Genomic DNA, 17,135 nt, shown 5'->3' with positions numbered 1-17,135 from the left:
TTTATGATGATTATCATAAATTATATCTATATGTATAATTTGATTCTCTGCTGGTTTTTCATTTAAGTAGAACAAATTTTTCTATGTTTTGAGTACGTTCCCCACAAGCGTCCTTTTCATGGCGACTGCACGGCACGTAATGAGTTCCTCCCCAGCTGGGGCTCGGAACAGTGCTTGGCACAAACATTCTCAAACATGGGGACCCTTATTACCAGTAGTATTATCAACCATAAGTTATTGAATCATTTCCTTCTTGTTAGAAATGTAGCCTGTTTCCAATTTGTACTTTAAATACTTCTGGAAGGAACATTTCTATGTGTGGTGCTTTTCCCGCATTTCGGAGCATTCCGTTAGGAGACCATGCACGTCCACCTCGGTAACCATATCATATCATCAGGTTTGTCTCCCTAAGTGAGGCTGGGCCTTGGTGACACTGAAGGTGACCAGGGGCAGGGGACCTCTCTGGGGGCTGGGAAGCCTTGTTGGTCTCTTCCTTGGCTCTGTCTGGGTGGCCTTGGCCCACCCACCAAACGTCCTCTCCCTCACATACCACTGAGCTTTGCTGCTTTCCTGGCTCTTTCCCTGAGCCTACAAATAGGCCGGAATCCCTCTCATCTTGTGAGAACCTGACTTCCATCCTGAGCTCCTCTCCACTGTTGTGTCCTCCTCCCTTCACCAGACATCTCTCAGAGAATAACGCGTCTCTCTGGAAAGCCCGGCTTCCGGAGCTTCGAGGCAAACTCCTACAAAGTCTTCAAGACCCTGCTCAAATGGCCCATCTTCTAGGATGCTCACCTAACTCCTTGAGCTGCTAACCATTGTATGCTTGCTGCTGGGACTGTTGGCTGCATAGAGACGGCTCTGTTTCTTTTCCTACCTCCAGACTCTAGCACCGGGAACGAAGCATGGCGGGTGCTCTGTGAACACCAAGGGGGAGACCGTGAACCGGGGCTCTGAGGCCGAGCCTCTATGTTCAGTGAATGTTCAGCTTCTTCCTCTGTCCCTGTGTCGGGCAGTTGTGGGTTTCTTTCTAGAGCACAGGAACCCTGGAGGGGCTGTGGTGTGATGAGACCCCTGTCAACACCCCGCCCCCCCACCCCCGTGACACAGAAGGTAGGGCAGGTACAACCTACCTCCACTCCTGGGTCTCCCTTCTCCCCGGGCTCTCCTTTCTCCCCCTGTGGGCACAAAACACCACGGTGTGGATGCCGGCCCTCAGGGAAGGCTGGCACAGGAATACCCTCAAATGTGTGACAAACCAACCAGCACTAGACTAGGCCTAGGTGTGACCGGGGGACATCTCGGAGGCTGAGGAGGCAGTCAGCCTGATGGATGATGCCCCGGCAAGGGCCCTGAGATCGCGGTCTTCAAGACTCTGCGGTCCCATGGGGCGCCTGGGTGGCTCAGTCGGTCGAGTGTCGGACTTGGACTCAGGTCACGATCTCACGGTCTGTGGGTTCGAGCCCCACGTTGGGATTCTCTGCCCCTCCCCTGCTCATGCTCTGTCCCTCAAAAATAAACATCAAGAAAAAAAAAAAGACTCTGTGGTTCCATCCCACGGGAGGAGAGGCCGATACTGTGCGTGGATCCTGCCGTGCACAGACCCTACAGTGACCGGAAACCTGTTTCTAACCAACAGAATATGGCACCTGGCAAAGGTGATGGGATGTCCCTCCTGTGGTTATGTTACAAGTTCATGGTACAAACTATAACATACACATGTTAAGGTTATGTTAGAAATATGTTACACACACACACACACACACACACAGCTCTGTTGGAAGCAGGCACTGAGAGACCCCTGCCGGCCCTGACCTTGAAGAAGCAAGCTGCTCTAATGTGAACCGTCTGTCACGGGGAACAGCCCGTACTGGCAGCCTGGAGTAGCTGAGGGACGTGGCCCTACTATGGCAAGGCACATGGTCCTACTATGGCATGGACCATGCCAACAGCAGCGAGCTTGGATGAGGACCTGGGTGAGAACAGAGACCAATAGCCTGACCGCAGCCTCGTGAGGCCCCGGGCAGAAGACCCGGTGGCCTAAAACGCCTGACCCACAGACACTCTGAGGTCACAGGCGCGTGCTGTCTTAAGCGGCTGAACTTGTGATTTGCAACGCAGCTGCAGAAATGAATACGGCTCTGGGAACAGAGCAAGGGCCCGTGGTGGGAGGGCGACGAGGAAGCTCCCACACCACATCCAGGAGCAGGTCCCCTGCTCCACACTGGAGGGGACACATCAGGAGGCCGTAAGCTGTCCCCCTGTCCCATCTGGGTGGGGCAGCCCCAGTTAGTGGCTCCCGAGGGACTCCTGCGCTGGGTCAGAGGTGGGGCGGGTTGACCTCTGAGGTTCTTTATACTTCTAAGAGGAGAATTCTGAGTCTAAGATTCTAGCGCCTTTGAACCAGGCTGGTGCTTGAAGGCAGGGGCCGCCGTGCCGTGAGCGGAAGAAGTGGGAACCACTGTTCACACTCCAGTCAGTACCCTGCACGGAGTAGCTGCTCATCAAGAGAACACGCCCGCCCCCCACTGAGGCCAGCCAGGCGGGCGGGGGTTAATGCAGCATCGTTATAGCGCCGGGCATCTGCTGGGCTGGTGACCACAGCGAGGGCGCCCCTGCTCGCATGCCCTCGTCCACAGCTGCCTGCTGACAACCTTGATACCCTGCCCTCTCGCCTTACTGTAAATCCCGGGAGCCCGATCGGGCCAGGCAATCCTGTTGTTCCGGGTCTCCCTTGGCCACCTGGTTCTCCTTTCTCCCCAGTTGGGCCGTCTAGACCCTACAGATCGACAAAGATTTCTGTTAGTCAAGAGCAAGGTCATCAAGTGGGCCTCTGCGACCAACCGTGGCATGCACACATGGCTCCCTTCCTCCAAGGGCAGGTGTCTAGGATGGTGCCCATTTCACAGATAAAAACCACTGAGGCCCAGAGAAGACTCCCAGGTCAAGTCGGCAGCCTGGCTGGACTGGGTACGGTCCTTTCTTTGTACCTGCAGCCTCTCCGGGGTGTCAGGCTTCCGCATACTTTCCAAAGAGGCACATTTACACCTACGACTTCATCGCCTTCCCAACAACCCAGTGAAGGGTCCAGGGGAAGCATTCTTATCCCCATTTTAGAGATGACAGAACAGGTTCTGCAAGGCTCAGCAACTTTCCCGAGGACACAGGAGATGACAGAACAGGACCAGTTCTCCTGAGATAGGAAACTGGCCTTCATAAAAGAAAAGGGCGGGGGGGCTTGAAGGGAAACCCAGCTGAGTCTCCTGCCCCCACTTCCTGGCTGCAGGTCTCCGGCCCAGGCCGCAGTGGGGACCCTGAGGAAGCCATGCTGGGGTGGCACACTGTGCAGGCATACACGCGTCACAGGGTAGGGTCCCGGCCGGCCCAGCACTCACCGGTGGGCCTGCTTGCCCCGTCTCCCCTTTCTCCCCCTTTTCTCCCGGGCTCCCCACGTGTCCGTCTTCACCCTTCATTCCTGTGGGCCCAGCCTTTCCTGGGGGGCCTTGGGGACCGGGAGGGCCCATGTCGCCTGGTTTGCCTCGAGGTCCCTTTAGAAAATATCAGCAATACTTATTTATATACACTAATGGAGAAAAGAGAGAGAGAGAGAGAGAACAGGAAAGAACGGGAGGTCCAAAGGATGTGGCTCTTCAGTGCTTGACTGGCCCAGGCGAAGAGCCTGTCCACTTTCCCTGGGAATTCTAGAAACTTCCAGCCCAGCCCAGCCGGGTCTTCCTGGCTCCTCTGGGGCCGGCAGTGTGGGGCTCAGGCTTGCGTAGGGTTGGCCCCCACCTCCCCTACTCTCTTCCCCACAAGGCTCACACCTGGGCTTCTTCCAGAGCCTTCTGTCCCCCCTCCAGGTCCCCCTGCCAGCCCAGGTCAAGGTCCATCTTCGGAGGCTTGTCTGGGAGTGTATGTTCTTACCTTTTCCCCATCGTGTCCTGGAGGGCCTGGAAGTCCAATCTCCCCCTGTGGCCAGGACAACTAAAGGTCACTCTCAGAGCAGAGACGAATGATAACTGTCATTTATGGGGCGCTTCCTATGTGCCAGGGTCCCCCGGAGCTATGTACTTGCACTGCCTCCATTTCCAGGTGAGGACCCCAGGGCAGAGGTGTGTGCCCAAGGCCTGTGGTCTGTGCAGAGTGGAGCTAGGTCCGAGTCCGGGCCTCCTGGCCCCACAGGCCACATTTTGGCCACAACCTTGCGTGCTGCCACTGAGGGCCCTGGGTACTCCCTGGGGGGCTGTTGTCTCCCAGTGCCCCCCAACCCGGCCCTCCTGTCCCGTCTGCCCCAGGGGGAGCTCCCTGTATCTTCACGTCAACCCAAGCCTCTTCTTTAGGTCAGGGAGGGAGATAAAGGAGGCCTGGTCTCTGTCTTTGAGGCCAGTAAACAACGAGCCACGTCTCCAAGGCAAAATGAGGCTATGAGGGGAGCGGAGAGGAAAGGGCAGTGAATTCTGCCTGGTAGATCAGGGGAGACTTCAAGGAGGAGGTGGCCTTTGAGTTGGGCTCACACTATGAGGAGTGGGAAAGGTAGGGGAAGAGGGGAAGGAGCTTCAGGGCAGGGGCCCTCATGAGCAGAGGACAGAGGGGCAAACGTGCAGGGTCTTCTGAGAAAATCACAGGGGTGAGGCAGAATATAAAAGAGCAAAGGCAGGGAGTGAGGGAGGAGGGAGATCGGGGAGGAGCTTAAGTGCCACGTCGCCCGATGGGTAGGTTGGGGGTCCCCACATGGTTTTGCCTGGAGCATGGCTTGTCTAGACCCAGGCTCCACCACACCAAAGGAGCCTGTGGATTACAGGAGCCCAAGTCAGGCAGCAGAGCCGAGGTGGCCGGTGTGGGGGTGGCTGCGATGTGGGCAAGGTAGGGCCTGGGGCGCCTGGGAGCAGCGGGAGGAGTCACAGGCCAAGTTGCCATGGTGGCTCTGCAGGGAACACTAGAGCGTCACCCATTGGCTTCCACACTCAGGGACACACGCAGTACCTCTGCGGGGCCCGCCCCCCCCCCCTTGTCAAGACAAGTGTTACCTTCTGGCCTGGGATCCCCGGGGCTCCGGGTGGGCCGATTTGCCCGGGAAGGCCAGGGGGCCCCTAGGAAAGAAAAGAAAGACCCGTGGAGGAACTTTCCAACCAAGGAGGGGTGGCCTGTTGCCAGAGGGGTGCGTGTGGAGGCTGGTTTCCGGAGATCAATCATTTTCAAACATTTCATCCTTTTTGCAAAGGAAACAGTATGGGGTTCCCACTGTGTAAGGCAGATGAGCCCTGAGTGCGTCTGGGTTAGAGTGATGCTCCCCCTCCCCACCGACCTAGAGCCACGCCTAACAGCCTCTCCCTCTTCTCCCTCTGAACACCCCTGGGGGCTCCTGGGCTCCAAGAACATGATTCTGACCTCTCCTGACGGGGACTTAAAAATGCCTCCAGGAAACAGTCCAGATAGCCATCAGCAGGTGAAGGTCTGCGACAGCCCATACAATGAAATATTACTTAGCAGTAAAAAATGAAGCAGGCACTGGTTCCTGCCAGGCCACCGATGAAACCCAGACACATTATGCTGAGTAAAAGAAGCCAGACACAGACGAGAATACAGTGTGATTCCATTCAAATGACACTCCAAGAAAGGCAAGTGTAATCTACTGTGACAGAAAGCAGATCCGTGGTGCCCCGGGGCTGAGGGTCGGTGTGGGATTGACGCCTGAGGCACATAAAAGAACTTTCTGGAGTGACTGGGGTGGAGGATACGTAGGTATGTGCATTCGTCAAAGCTTATCCAACTTTACCCAAAAGTGGGTACGTTTTATTGTGTGTAACTTATACTTTGAGGTTGATTTTAAAAGAACCAAGAATTCCATGAAAGTTCAGCTCCGAATACTACTTCAAATAATATATTTTAATGTTCCCAAACGAAGCTCATCGATTCCAGAATCGTGTGATGTTAATACCCACCTCCGGGGTCAGGGGATGCCGTGCCTGGTGCTTGATTCTGGATCTGTACACCCCCTAAGCCTTCTGTGGCACGTGGCCGTGAAAAATAGTAAGTGAAATGAAATCCCAACAGTTTGAGAACTTTGTGATCTCCTTTCTTCTCTCCACATGGAACTTAAACCTCGGGGTGGTTGTGTTAACCATAAATATTCACCACAAAAATGCACAGGCCTGTCACTGGTAGGTGCACAAGTAAAACCTGGGCTTGGAATTCTCTGGCTTTCTGAGTGCAGAAAATGAAATTGATTCCTAGGGAAGGTGAAAATGCGGAGGTTGAGTTGCTACTGATTTTTTAGGGTTATGGATTTTATTGGCTGAAGGTTGAGAAAAACAAGAAGCCTATAAAAGCATCTTCCTTGGGGCACCTGGGTGGCTCAGTCGGTTAAGCGTCAGACTCTTGATCTAGGCTCAGGTCATGATCTCACGGTTCGTAAGATCGAGCCCCGAGTCGGGCTCTGCACTGACCGTGTGGAGCTTGCTTGGGATTCTCTCTCCCTCTCTCTCTGCCCCTCCCCTGCTCACACTCTCTCTCTCTCTCTCTCAAAATAAATAAATAAATAAACTTAAAAAAGAGCAGCCTCTTCTCTACCTCCATCTCCTTGACACAGCTTTAGGGAGAAGCATAGGAACACGCTGTCCAGAGGACAATAGGGACCCCGGGTGGGGGAGGCTCCTGAGACCCCCCTGCTCGGGCTCCCCTCACCCTCTGCCCCAGCACTTCACGGTCAGTCCAAACCCAGATGCCTAGCACCTGCTTTCTGGAAGCTACACCTCAAGTCCTTGCCCTCCCCTGGCCCCCAGCCCCCAGCCCCCAGCCCTGCACCCAACAGAAAGGGGAAGACTTACCATCAAGGCCAGCGTTCGGATCTCCTGAAAACCAAAGCCACGCAATCAGTTGAAGAACAACTCCAGAGCCATCTGGAGGCACCCCTTGGCCCAGGCAACGTGGGAGCTGGGCCTCCCCTTAGGAGCACAGTAGGGGTAGGCCCTGCTGGTGGGCTCCGTGTTTCCCAACCCACACCACCCCACCTCTCGCACTGGGCAGACAAGTCCCTATGCCTCACCAAATGCTGCTCTGAGGCTCTCCCACAACGAACTCAGTCAAGTCCCGAAATGGACCGCAGACTTCCCTTCACTTTGCCAAAGCAGGAGGGCACAACACATCTCTTATTCTCTCTAATCACCGACTGGGACTCTCCCTTGTTCTTTCCTCTTCCCCCATAGCCCAGATTTCCAGCCTCCGACGTACTTCCTCATAAACAAGGGAGCCGCTCAAGATACGGAACCGTATAGGAAGATATGGAGCCACTCAAGAAATCAGAGGGACAGCGTTGGCATGAAATCAGGATTATACACCTTCCAGATGGATTCACAGAGGTACTTTCTTTTGAGCGTTGGTTCTCAACCCCGGGGTGAGGTTTGGCCCCCAGGGGACTTTTGGGAATGTCTGGAGACATATTTTGGTTGTCACAACTGGGGGAGGGGTGCTAGCGGCATCTAGTGGTTAATCACCCTACAACATGCAGGGCACCCCTCCCCCACAACTCCCAACGAGCATGCTCTAGCCATTCATGGCAATACCCTGCTTCAAAGGGTGGGTACCATATGAACTTGAAACGTGATTAAATAGGCACGCAAAGGAGATATGTTTCAGAAAGACAGATTCTACCATGTGAAAGGGCTATTGAAGAAACGGGGCTCCAGAACCCTGGATAGGTCAACATCCCACAGGGTGCCAGGATGCTCCAGCTACGGCTCTCAGTTCCCCAGAGCCAGGATAACCCGCCAGCCGGGCCACACCAAGGGCTGGGCCTCCCGGCTGCCAAACGAGGGAGGTGCATTTTCCCGGAGGCTGCAGGCAGAGGCCAAGGGAGACAGAGCAAGGGGGCCTCTCTTCTGGAAGCTCTGCCCATTAGCCTGGCCTCAAGGACACTAACTGGGGTGCTGGAGCGCTCCCTCATCAAGGCCGTGGTGCAGAGCCTTGGAGGCCCCCGGGGCATCTCCAGATCTCTAGAGTCTGGGTTAGCCCCCACTCACCTGGAGAGCCTCGTTGATGTTCCCATTATAGTCCACCATTTCTTTGCCTGGTTCCCCCTTGCTGCCCTGCAAGACAAACGTGGTCTCACCCCCCGGCCCGGGGCCCAGCAACCGCTGCCCGCTGTTAGACGGGATTGTCCCCAACACGGGTGATGCCTGGCTGCGCCCGGGTGGACCTAGAGCAGCAGGATGGGGAGCCTGTCAGCGGGTTCCCAACACTGAGGCAGGGTGCCCAGAGGTTCCACGACGAACACAGAAGACTCCGTGCGACAGCTGGGGACTAGCCAGGCCTGGAGAAGACCGAGTCCGGTCACGGCTGCGGTCGCGAACCTCCTGCCACAATCTTTCCCTCCCTCCCCGTCAAGACCCAGAGTCCAGCCACCTCGTGCCGTGAGCCCAGGGAAGTGAGATGTCGCACTGGGACTCTGGGCGAGAGACGCACGTACCTTGGGGCCAGCCGGTCCCTGTTCTCCGGCTGCTCCGGGCTCACCCTGTCGTACGACAAAGTTGGAGTGAGACGCAGTCAGGGCTGGGTACGAGAGAACCTGATGTCCCCAGAGGGCCGGGAGGCTCATCTCAGCTCAGGCCAAGGGGCTGCAAACGTCCCTGTGCGTTAAAGTGCCGGCTCTACCCCTCCAGGAAGCGTCTCCACCCGAAGGCCCTCTTCTGTGCCTCCCAGCGCCTCTGGGCTCTGCTGCTTTTCACTGGAAGGACATTCTTTCTGTCCTGTGTTAGTGGTTAGGGACTCCACCTGTCTGCCTGGCCACCTCTCCCCAGCCCCTAAGTCAGCCACCTCCTTGGGTGCAGGGACCAGGCCCTTTGCTCCGCTGTATTTCCAGTCAGCTCAAGGAGCAAGAGCTCAGTAAGTTTTTGCCAATGGCCTGGGCGGTCGTAATTGCCACGGAAGGACCGTGGGTTCTTCCAGAGGCCTGAGTGTGAAAGCCCCAAACTGCAGGATGGAAAAAGGGAGTTCAGCGTAAGGGGAACGCTCAACCTCCCTGGTGGGTGGGGTGGGGGTTGCTCCTGCTGGAAAGAGGACAGAGCTATGGGGGAAGAAATGAAAACAAACCACACTTCCAACTGTTCTGGGACAACGTTAACATTCAAGACAAATTTCAAAAGTCAAGATAGAAAGTAAAGATAAAGGGACAACAGTCCCTTTAATAGAACTCAGCTCCTCGTGACCCTGCAGTGGGCCAGCTCATGGAGCGTTGAGTCACTGCCACCTGCAGGTAACCTGACCCTTACGCCCCTGTCCCCACAGCATTTCAGTTGCTGAGCACCTGTGAGGGATGGGGCAGCACCGACCTGACCCTCCCACAGGAAGGAGCCGGAGAGGAGTGGGAGCCCCACCTTTACCAGCGGCGTGGAAGCTCACAGAAGCAGAGGCTCTGGGAGGCTCCCTGGCCCAAGCGTGCACCCCCGAGCCAGCCTTTGCATGACTGCTGACTTGGGGGAAGGCTCTCCCCAGCCTACAGGAGTGATGGCCCCAGGAGTCACGGCCCATCAGCCTTGTGCCCTGGGGGTCCAGCTGTGGGAATGGCCGCCATGATTCTTTCTCTCTCTGAGCTGGGGCCTGAGCTCCCAAGCTGCCCCTTGTCTCGGAACTGGGGGCCTCTGTACCTTGTCTCCTTGCCGTCCCGGGGGGCCGGCCTGGCCATCAACACCAGCTTCTCCCTGGGGAAGAGGAGAGACACGGGCTGAGGGTGTGCAGGGCAGTTCGGCCGGCTGCCTAAGGGGCCACACGAGGGCCTTGCTGTTGATGTTCTGGGTGTTGAGTGTCTTCGGATCTCCGTCAGTGTCTGCACTGGCTTCTGCTAACTCACCTCCTTCTACTTATCTGACTCCCACCCAGCCAGCCTGGGTCTCACCTCCTCCTGGCAGCCTTCCCTGCCTACTCCCTTCCTCCTCTGAGTCCAGCACGGCTTTCTGGGGTCTATACCGCCCTGCCGGGCCCTCCTCATTTCTTGATTAACACACACAGGCCAGTTCTGTGGCAGCCCCCATGTGTGGACTGCTGGCTGCCCCTGGCTTCAGGGGACCAGGTCACTTTGGAACCTGGGACACTTGGAAAGGCACAACTCCTCAGGTCCTGCCTGGGAGACAGAGGGGACCGAGAAGGCCCAGGGCATGTAGGGAGGGGCGCCAGGAGGTCTAGGAGGGGAGGTGCAGAGAGAGATGGGAGGAGGCCCACTGCACATACTTCCCCTAGTCAACATTTTGCCTGGACTTGGAAGGAGGACATAGGTTTGGGAGCAGCCTTCTATCTTTCCTCCTTTTTGTCCCAGGATGCAGGGATAGTCCCCAGCCATCCTTAACCCCAGGTCAAGACCCAAGACATGCCAGGTATCCACTCCTTGAGGGGTCGGTGGGACAGATTGGGACAGACTCCAGCCCCGGGGATCCCAGAGCCCAGGTGGCAGGGCCACCTTTGGCAAAGCTGGTGATCATGACAGGGCACGAGCCACAGTCAGGTGGGCATGTGGGGGTGGGCCCGAGACCCTTTCTGCCACTTCATCTCACCTGTCTATGGGCTTCCTTCTGCCCCCAACCCCCTACACTATATCCGTGTGAATTGTGGGTTTGTTTCTCCTGCTAGACTGAGAGCAAGTGGAGGGCAGATTCTCTGCAGCCTTGCAGCCCAGGAGGGGCCCTGCTCACAGCCACCCCTTGACAAACGTTGGTGGGATGAATGTGTGTGTTGTCTGAAATCGTGTCATGAGTCCTTTCCTTACAGGCCAAGAGAAAGAACGTCCCATGCTCCTATGCTACTGGCATAAACCAAGTAGCACAAAAGGCACCTGCTTTGGGAAACCCAAATCTTACCGTTGCATTTCCACCCAGTGCCAGGAAGGTGAGGGCTGTCCCATTTGCAGATGACCCCACTGCTGCTCCCCAGCCCCTTCCCCCCACCCCGTGTGCCAGCACCCGGTGGTGGAGCCCAGCTGATCCCTGATCTTGACTTATTCTGAGCCTGGGTGAGGGGCCTTTCTGTCTGTCCTAAAGGTTCTGTAGCCATTGGTTCCTGACTCAGTTATATCATAGCCATTTGGATCAATGGGACCATCTATCCGCCCTCTTGACTGTTTCCCTTGCATGGTCAAACAGTCACCACTTAGAATCAGGCCCTCGGTCCAAATTGCCTTTGTAGAATCCACTGGAAAACCAACACATCTGGAGCATGAGAGAGGGCAAGGTGTTCAGGACAGAGTCCCCAACAATGGGCTGAAGATAAAGGCCATAGACAGCATCCCCCTTGAGTGCTGATCCCACAGGGAAACTCACCTTTGGGCCTGGGGGCCCAGGTAGCCCTGGGGGGCCGGGCTCCCCTCTGCCCCCTCCAAAGGAGTTGCCAGCGTCGCCTTTTTCTCCCTGGGGGTGGAAGGGTGGGAGGATGGGAGGTAAGTTAACCATCGCTGGGTCCGTCTAGCTCTGGAAGGAGGTGGCTGATCCCTGTCTTTCCCCCCCTCGTGGTTCCGCGGGGTGGAGATAGCAGACCACCCCTCGGTCCAGGCCGGGCCCAGAGGCCCTCAGAAGCCTGGCCTCGTCTTATGGGCCGTGGGATGTGAGCAGACAATGGAGCCAGCTGCAGAAGGGGAACAGGTAGGGAGCTAAAACAGGAGACCCATTGTAACTTGGGTCTAGACCCTCAGAGTGTGTCCATGGACACTTCCTTCAGCGGGTGGGGAATATTTGGCATGTGAAGAAGGAGTCTGGTGGCCAAAGGATGTCAGGAAAGGCAGAGTGAAATGGAGCAGGGCAGGCTCCTTCCCTGCAGGGTGCTCTGAGGCCCTGACGGGCTAGGGTGCCTTGTGCCATCCCAAGGGGCCTGTCTTATGCAGCTGTCCCCAAACGTATTTGACCTCTAGTCTTTTGTTTTGTTTTAAATGGACCGTCTGATGGATCTCATGTACTAGGGGGCGCATTTTCAGAGCTGGTGCAAAGAGATCTGACAAGGTCATAGCTACTGGTCTTTGAATATGACGTTTTTTTTGTTTTTTTTTTTTTTTTTTACCAATCAGGGGCTCCCACATGGTACCCCACACAATAATCTAGCTGCGTTGTAGCTGCTTTCCCCCAATCTGGGAGGGACACCTCCCGTGCCGAGGCCTGTGTGAATGGTCAGGTGCGGATGAACACCAAGGCCTTTACACGGAGCCCACCATTCAGAGCTTGCCAACACCCACCTTCTGCCCCAGGAGGCCGAGCAGCCCGGGGGAGCCTGCAGCCCCCTTTTCGCCCTGTGGAGGAAATGCAGACAATGCAGGGTTAGGAACGGCTTCTCCAGGACAACCGGGAAGGCGCCGGCCCCACCAGCATGGAGCTGAGGCTTTCTCTGTCCTGCTTCCCTCCCCCTCTGGGGGCCATTTCCTGAAAGACTCCATCCATTTCCTGCCAGACCCCCATCTGCACCTGACTCCTCCCTTGGGCCACTTCATACTGGTGACGGCCTGCCTCCCTGGTCTCCTGTTCCCATACGGGCTGGGCCCACATCATTCACGAAGCGACAGGGACCAAGAGCACTTAACCCCTTTTGGGGTCTCCTGGGGACAGGTGAACGGTTTAGAAGGCCGGGAGTCGGGGAAGCTCTTTAAAGTACTCTGCTCTTTTCATTTTTTAAAACGTCCAGCATTCAGAGCTCCCTGGTCTCTGCCTCCCTCCTCCCTGCCTCCAGGGAAGACAAAAACCATCTAACCATATTTTGAGAAGTTTGCTTCCTGTTATGGGTTGACTCGCGTCCTCCCCCAATTCGTATGTTGACGTTCCAACTGCCAGTATCTCAGAACGTGACCCTCTTGGGAAATAGTGTCATCAGAGATGCAATTAGCCAAGCTAGGAGAGTCATACTGGAGTGAGGTGGGGCCCCTAATCCATACGACTGGTGTCCTTGCAAGAGGGGAAGTTTGGACACGGACATGCATACAGGAAGAACACCATGTCAGGATAAGGCAGAGACCGGGGTGATAATTCTCCACGCCAGGGAACACCAAGGCTGCCGGCAAACCAACAGAAAGGAGGGAGGGACAGAGCAGACCCCTCCTTCATGACCTGCAGAAGCAGTGAGCCCTGCTGACTCCTCGACCTCAGACTTCCGGGCTGCAGCACTGCGGGACCGTGACTTTCTGTGGTTTGAGCCACATAGTCTGTGGTCCTTTGTCAGGGCGGCTCTAGCAGACTAACACCCCTCGCTAAGCATCTTCTTCCGCCACGAAGAGCTATTCCCATGACACGCGTCACAGGGCCCTGCTCTCGCTGCGCAGGTGAAGCGGCACCGTGGCAATGCGGGACCCCTCGCGGCCTGAGTGACAGAGCCAGGTCGGGCCCCCCGTGTCCACCGAAGCTCCGCCTTCTACACCATGGAGACGGCACTTTGCGCCCACAGAGTGTCTCCTACGGGGAGAGCACCCCCAAAAGAACCCCTGCAGGCCAGCGCTAGAGGGCGCGTTCTCCACAGCCCGGTGGCTGCTGGTTCTCCTAGGTAATAATACACACTGAGGGCCCCGGGGGTCATAATTTGCCAGATGTCTCGATGATTTTTGCCGCTGGAGCCACAGAAGATACTGCACCAAGTCTTCAGGTGGCCTCCCCTTGCCACCTGACTGTGCATAGAAGCTGAGTGACAAAATAGCCTGAAGCTGCTCCAGGGAGGAGAGGAATGCCGGGTAAGGGCCCACGTGCTGGGAGGGAAGGGAGTCTTGGGGTCCCAGCAGGCCCTGCTTTGCCTGGGCCGTGCCTGGGATGTGCCTTAACTGGGGTCTGCCCTGCCACAGGCCGAGTCTGAAGGGAAATGATACAGATGCTGCCCCACGAGGTCCTGGGGGATGGAAGGGGGGGAAGGCCTTCCTTCTGCTGGTCTTTCCTCCTGGGTCACCAACACTTTCAAGGAGGGAAGGTGTGTTCCCGAGTGCAGGATTTCTGAAGCTTTGCCGGGCCATCCTGGCACTCCCTCTTTCTGGGGACACATGCACCCCCCCAGCACACCGCAGGCAGCACACCAGCCATGGGGGTGGGGCAGGGAGTGGGAGACCAGCAGAGGCCAGGATGAAGGGGACACACACTCAAAGACACAATATCCTACCCTCTGCCCCCTCTTCCCCGGCAAACCTGGGGGCCCTGGCTTCCCTGCTGCTCCTGGGTCTCCCTTTGGGGTAAGAAGAGAAAGTCACTGATAAGAGGATGGGGGGTGGTGAGGGGTATGGTGGACAGTGATCATAAACCAGTGTTTCCAGAATACTAGTCCCATAAGATGTTCCTCTTAAAAAAAAGGATGATCTAGTCAAAAGAAAGTTTGGAAAATGCTGCACCAGAAATTACAGTTTTAGAGCTTCCCAACACATATACGGCATCTTAAAGGTTCTGAGAAGGCCTGCAGTAAAGCAGCCTGTGAAATAGTTTTTACGTCTGTATTTCCCAAACATATGTGACCATGGAAGCTTTTTTCATGTTACGTCTCTTACGGTCCCAGACAAGAGAGACAGAGCCCTGTAGGCACAGGGGACAATAGTTATTGCCTGCTGGAGCTGGTGTGTAGGCAAGCTATCCGAGCTTCCCAGACCAGAATGCAGGGAGTGGGAGGCAATCCTGACCAGCAGGCCCCTCCTGGGTGGGCCGTCCTCCACTCAGCCAGGTCCCCAGCTCCGGGTCAGCCTCAGGGGGACCAGGAGCATAACAACAGCAGCCACTGTCACCTCCACCCCATGCTTGATGCTCCGTGCAGCCCAGAACATTCCCTCTGTATCAGTACCTTGGCTCCTGGGGTCCCCGGCTCACCCTGTGTGGAAAAAAAAAGAAGACTCAGGTAAAGAGATGAGGGAGAGAGAGAGAGAGAGAGAGAGAGTGAGCAAGCTAGTGTAGGAGCCATTAAGCAAAGGTACTCATGGGGTAGGTGAAGCATCTGGCCAGCCCACGGCTTTCCTCTGCCTAGGCCTCAGGTCCCAGGCCAAAGGAGGCCTCCCGGACGATTCCGTACCCTTCCCCTCGGTGGGGATGTGGCAATGTGAATGCCAGCGAGGCACCCCAGGTGGAGGGAGGGGAAGGAACGGGCGTTGGCTTTGGACAAGGTGTCCCCTGTGAGTGGCCCTGCCGGGAGATCCACACTTGTGCTTCGGGGGTCCGCAACCATCTGCCTACCAACCCAACGGGCGGCTCGGGTGGGGTTCGGGAGAAGGTCTCCTGTTCCCTGCTCTGAAGCTTGGCAAGCACACAGCTGCTGAATTCTGAGGGACGAAGGAAAGCGCTGGGTTCCCTTGCACGCCGGCAGGGGGGTGAGACCTTTAGTTGAGGCTGGTAAACCTTCGCTACTTACTTTGCAAGGCTTAGTTAAGCCTCTCTTGCTCAAGTTGTGCATAAGGGCCTAAATGTGGCCTTAAGAGAAGTGTTTCTGAATCCTGTCTGCCCCCTCCTTGGTCCAGCGGCCAGCCCACTGAGTCCCTGAAGGCCCGATTCGGTCTTCCTCTCTCCTTTCCCCCCATCCTGCCCCTTGTGTGTTGAGCGACAACGTTCCACCCACCTTCATCCCCGCCACGGTGATTCCGGGAGCCCCCTGGCAGAGAGAAGAGAAGGCGTGGTGACTTTCCGCAGCTGGGACAGGCACGGAGGGAGCGGCCCGCCTCCCGGCCTCCCCTTGAGGGGGATGTGGAGCCAGACCACTGGCTTCTGCCCGCTGTCCAGACCCTCAGCAGGGGTGGGTGCCTGAGTGTGGCACGGGGAGAGCAGGCCCCGAGGAAGGAGGAGGCTCTGTGCCGGTGAGCTCCCCAGGCTTCCCAGCCGCCTGCTCAGGGGGCCCAGGGGGGCCCAGACGGGGGTCTCTCTGGGATGCAATGTGGGGAGGGCTTCCGTGGGACAGGAAAGGAGGAGGAAGAGGAGATGGGAAGGAAGGAGGGTGGAAGGGAGAGCCGCACGGCAGGGGACAATGGGACGTGGCTGATTTGACCCCTGAGCCTGCAAGTGGGGATCTTCTCACAGAGAGCTCTCTGGGCCTGTGCCCTCATGGACTGGGGAGCAACTGGGAACGAACCCCATTTCCACATCAGCCCAGGACCAACCACTTGGAGGTAAACGGGCTGCCAAAGGCACCCCTCAGTAAATCCCAAGTGGAGGTGATTTTTAGGGAGTCCCTACCCCCCGCGTGGGACTGCAGCCAGGGCTGGAGTGACCCGGGAAGCTTTGTAACGACCCAGAGATGCCCAGGAGGCGGCCTGGCCACGTCAGGGCACTGGTGAGTGTCGGCTCACGGGAAGAACAGGCTGGCACAGCAAGGGGAGAGGGCTGGGGAGGAGATGTGTACCCGCCTTCACGTCTTCACAGCGGCACATGGGCAGGAGGAGTGGGGCCTCCGAGGTGTCCCAGGGCTTGAGAGAGAGAGCTGGGGCTCAGGCAGGGGCTGCCTGGGATGGGGTGAGGGGCACGTACCTTGGCTCCGTGTTTGCCCGGCATCCCCGGCATGCCTCGTTCTCCCTGAAGGAAGAAACAGAAGAAACGCTGAGGAGAGGGCCTGACTCGCCTGAGGCCCTCGGCCCTTGAAGCATGGCCTGCAAGGATGTCAACGAGGCGTCCATCCTGGTTGGTCTGGAAGCCCGGGACGGCCGTGCAGCTCACGCTGAGCTTGGAGGACCTGCCACCACCGGCGGCCACCACAGGCCACGTGAACTCACGGAAGGGCCCAAGTCCCAGAGCGCAGATCACGGTGCAGGAAAGGCGCCCAGCAAGAAGGGCCCACCAGCCGAGTCTGAGTCCTGAGGGGCTGCGGGGGGAGCTATTCCAGATCTGCCACCAGCCAGGGGCCCTGCTGGCTCGGAGCTCAGTGCAGCAGGGCCATGGGTGGAAGGGGTTGCTTGGCCATCACCGGTGTCCCCTCCCTCCAGGTCCCCCCTGGCCCTTCTGGCCCTATTTTCTGGTGCCTGCTGGCTGGGCCACTTCCTCCCGGCCTCCTTGGGTCTAACTCCTCCAGAGGGCGTGGCGGAGGGTGGGCCTTGGTTTGGGGGGCGGGGACTGTGGGTGGAGGCAGGGCTGCGCCTGGAACCCATCCAGAGGCCCCGAGGGGGCTGCGGCTTCAGGACATTGTGGGGTTTGCTCTACTATCTCAGCAGCGTCCCGTCTTTCTCCTCAGGTTCTTTT

At 57.2% G+C, this 17,135-nt stretch overlaps 1 protein-coding gene across 1 annotated transcript in view; it reads right to left on the bottom strand.

Annotated features, from left to right (window-relative positions):
• Positions 1 to 17,135, bottom strand: part of COL13A1 (collagen type XIII alpha 1 chain) — a 147,076-nt gene that overhangs the window by 23,600 nt on the left and 106,341 nt on the right. The window contains 14 exon segments of the mRNA XM_042960600.1: positions 1,134 to 1,178; positions 2,681 to 2,779; positions 3,396 to 3,548; positions 3,925 to 3,969; positions 5,028 to 5,090; positions 6,828 to 6,851; positions 8,019 to 8,084; positions 8,465 to 8,509; positions 9,642 to 9,695; positions 11,304 to 11,390; positions 12,206 to 12,259; positions 14,764 to 14,790; positions 15,529 to 15,561; positions 16,431 to 16,475. Of these exon segments, the coding sequence (XP_042816534.1) occupies positions 1,134 to 1,178; positions 2,681 to 2,779; positions 3,396 to 3,548; positions 3,925 to 3,969; positions 5,028 to 5,090; positions 6,828 to 6,851; positions 8,019 to 8,084; positions 8,465 to 8,509; positions 9,642 to 9,695; positions 11,304 to 11,390; positions 12,206 to 12,259; positions 14,764 to 14,790; positions 15,529 to 15,561; positions 16,431 to 16,475 (840 nt within the window).

The sequence above is a fragment of the Panthera tigris genome, chromosome D2 (genome assembly GCF_018350195.1).
Source record: "Panthera tigris isolate Pti1 chromosome D2, P.tigris_Pti1_mat1.1, whole genome shotgun sequence".
NCBI lineage: Eukaryota > Metazoa > Chordata > Mammalia > Carnivora > Felidae > Panthera > Panthera tigris.
The sequence above is the reverse complement of the archived record's forward strand: the minus strand, read 5'-3'. Positions and strand labels throughout refer to the sequence as shown.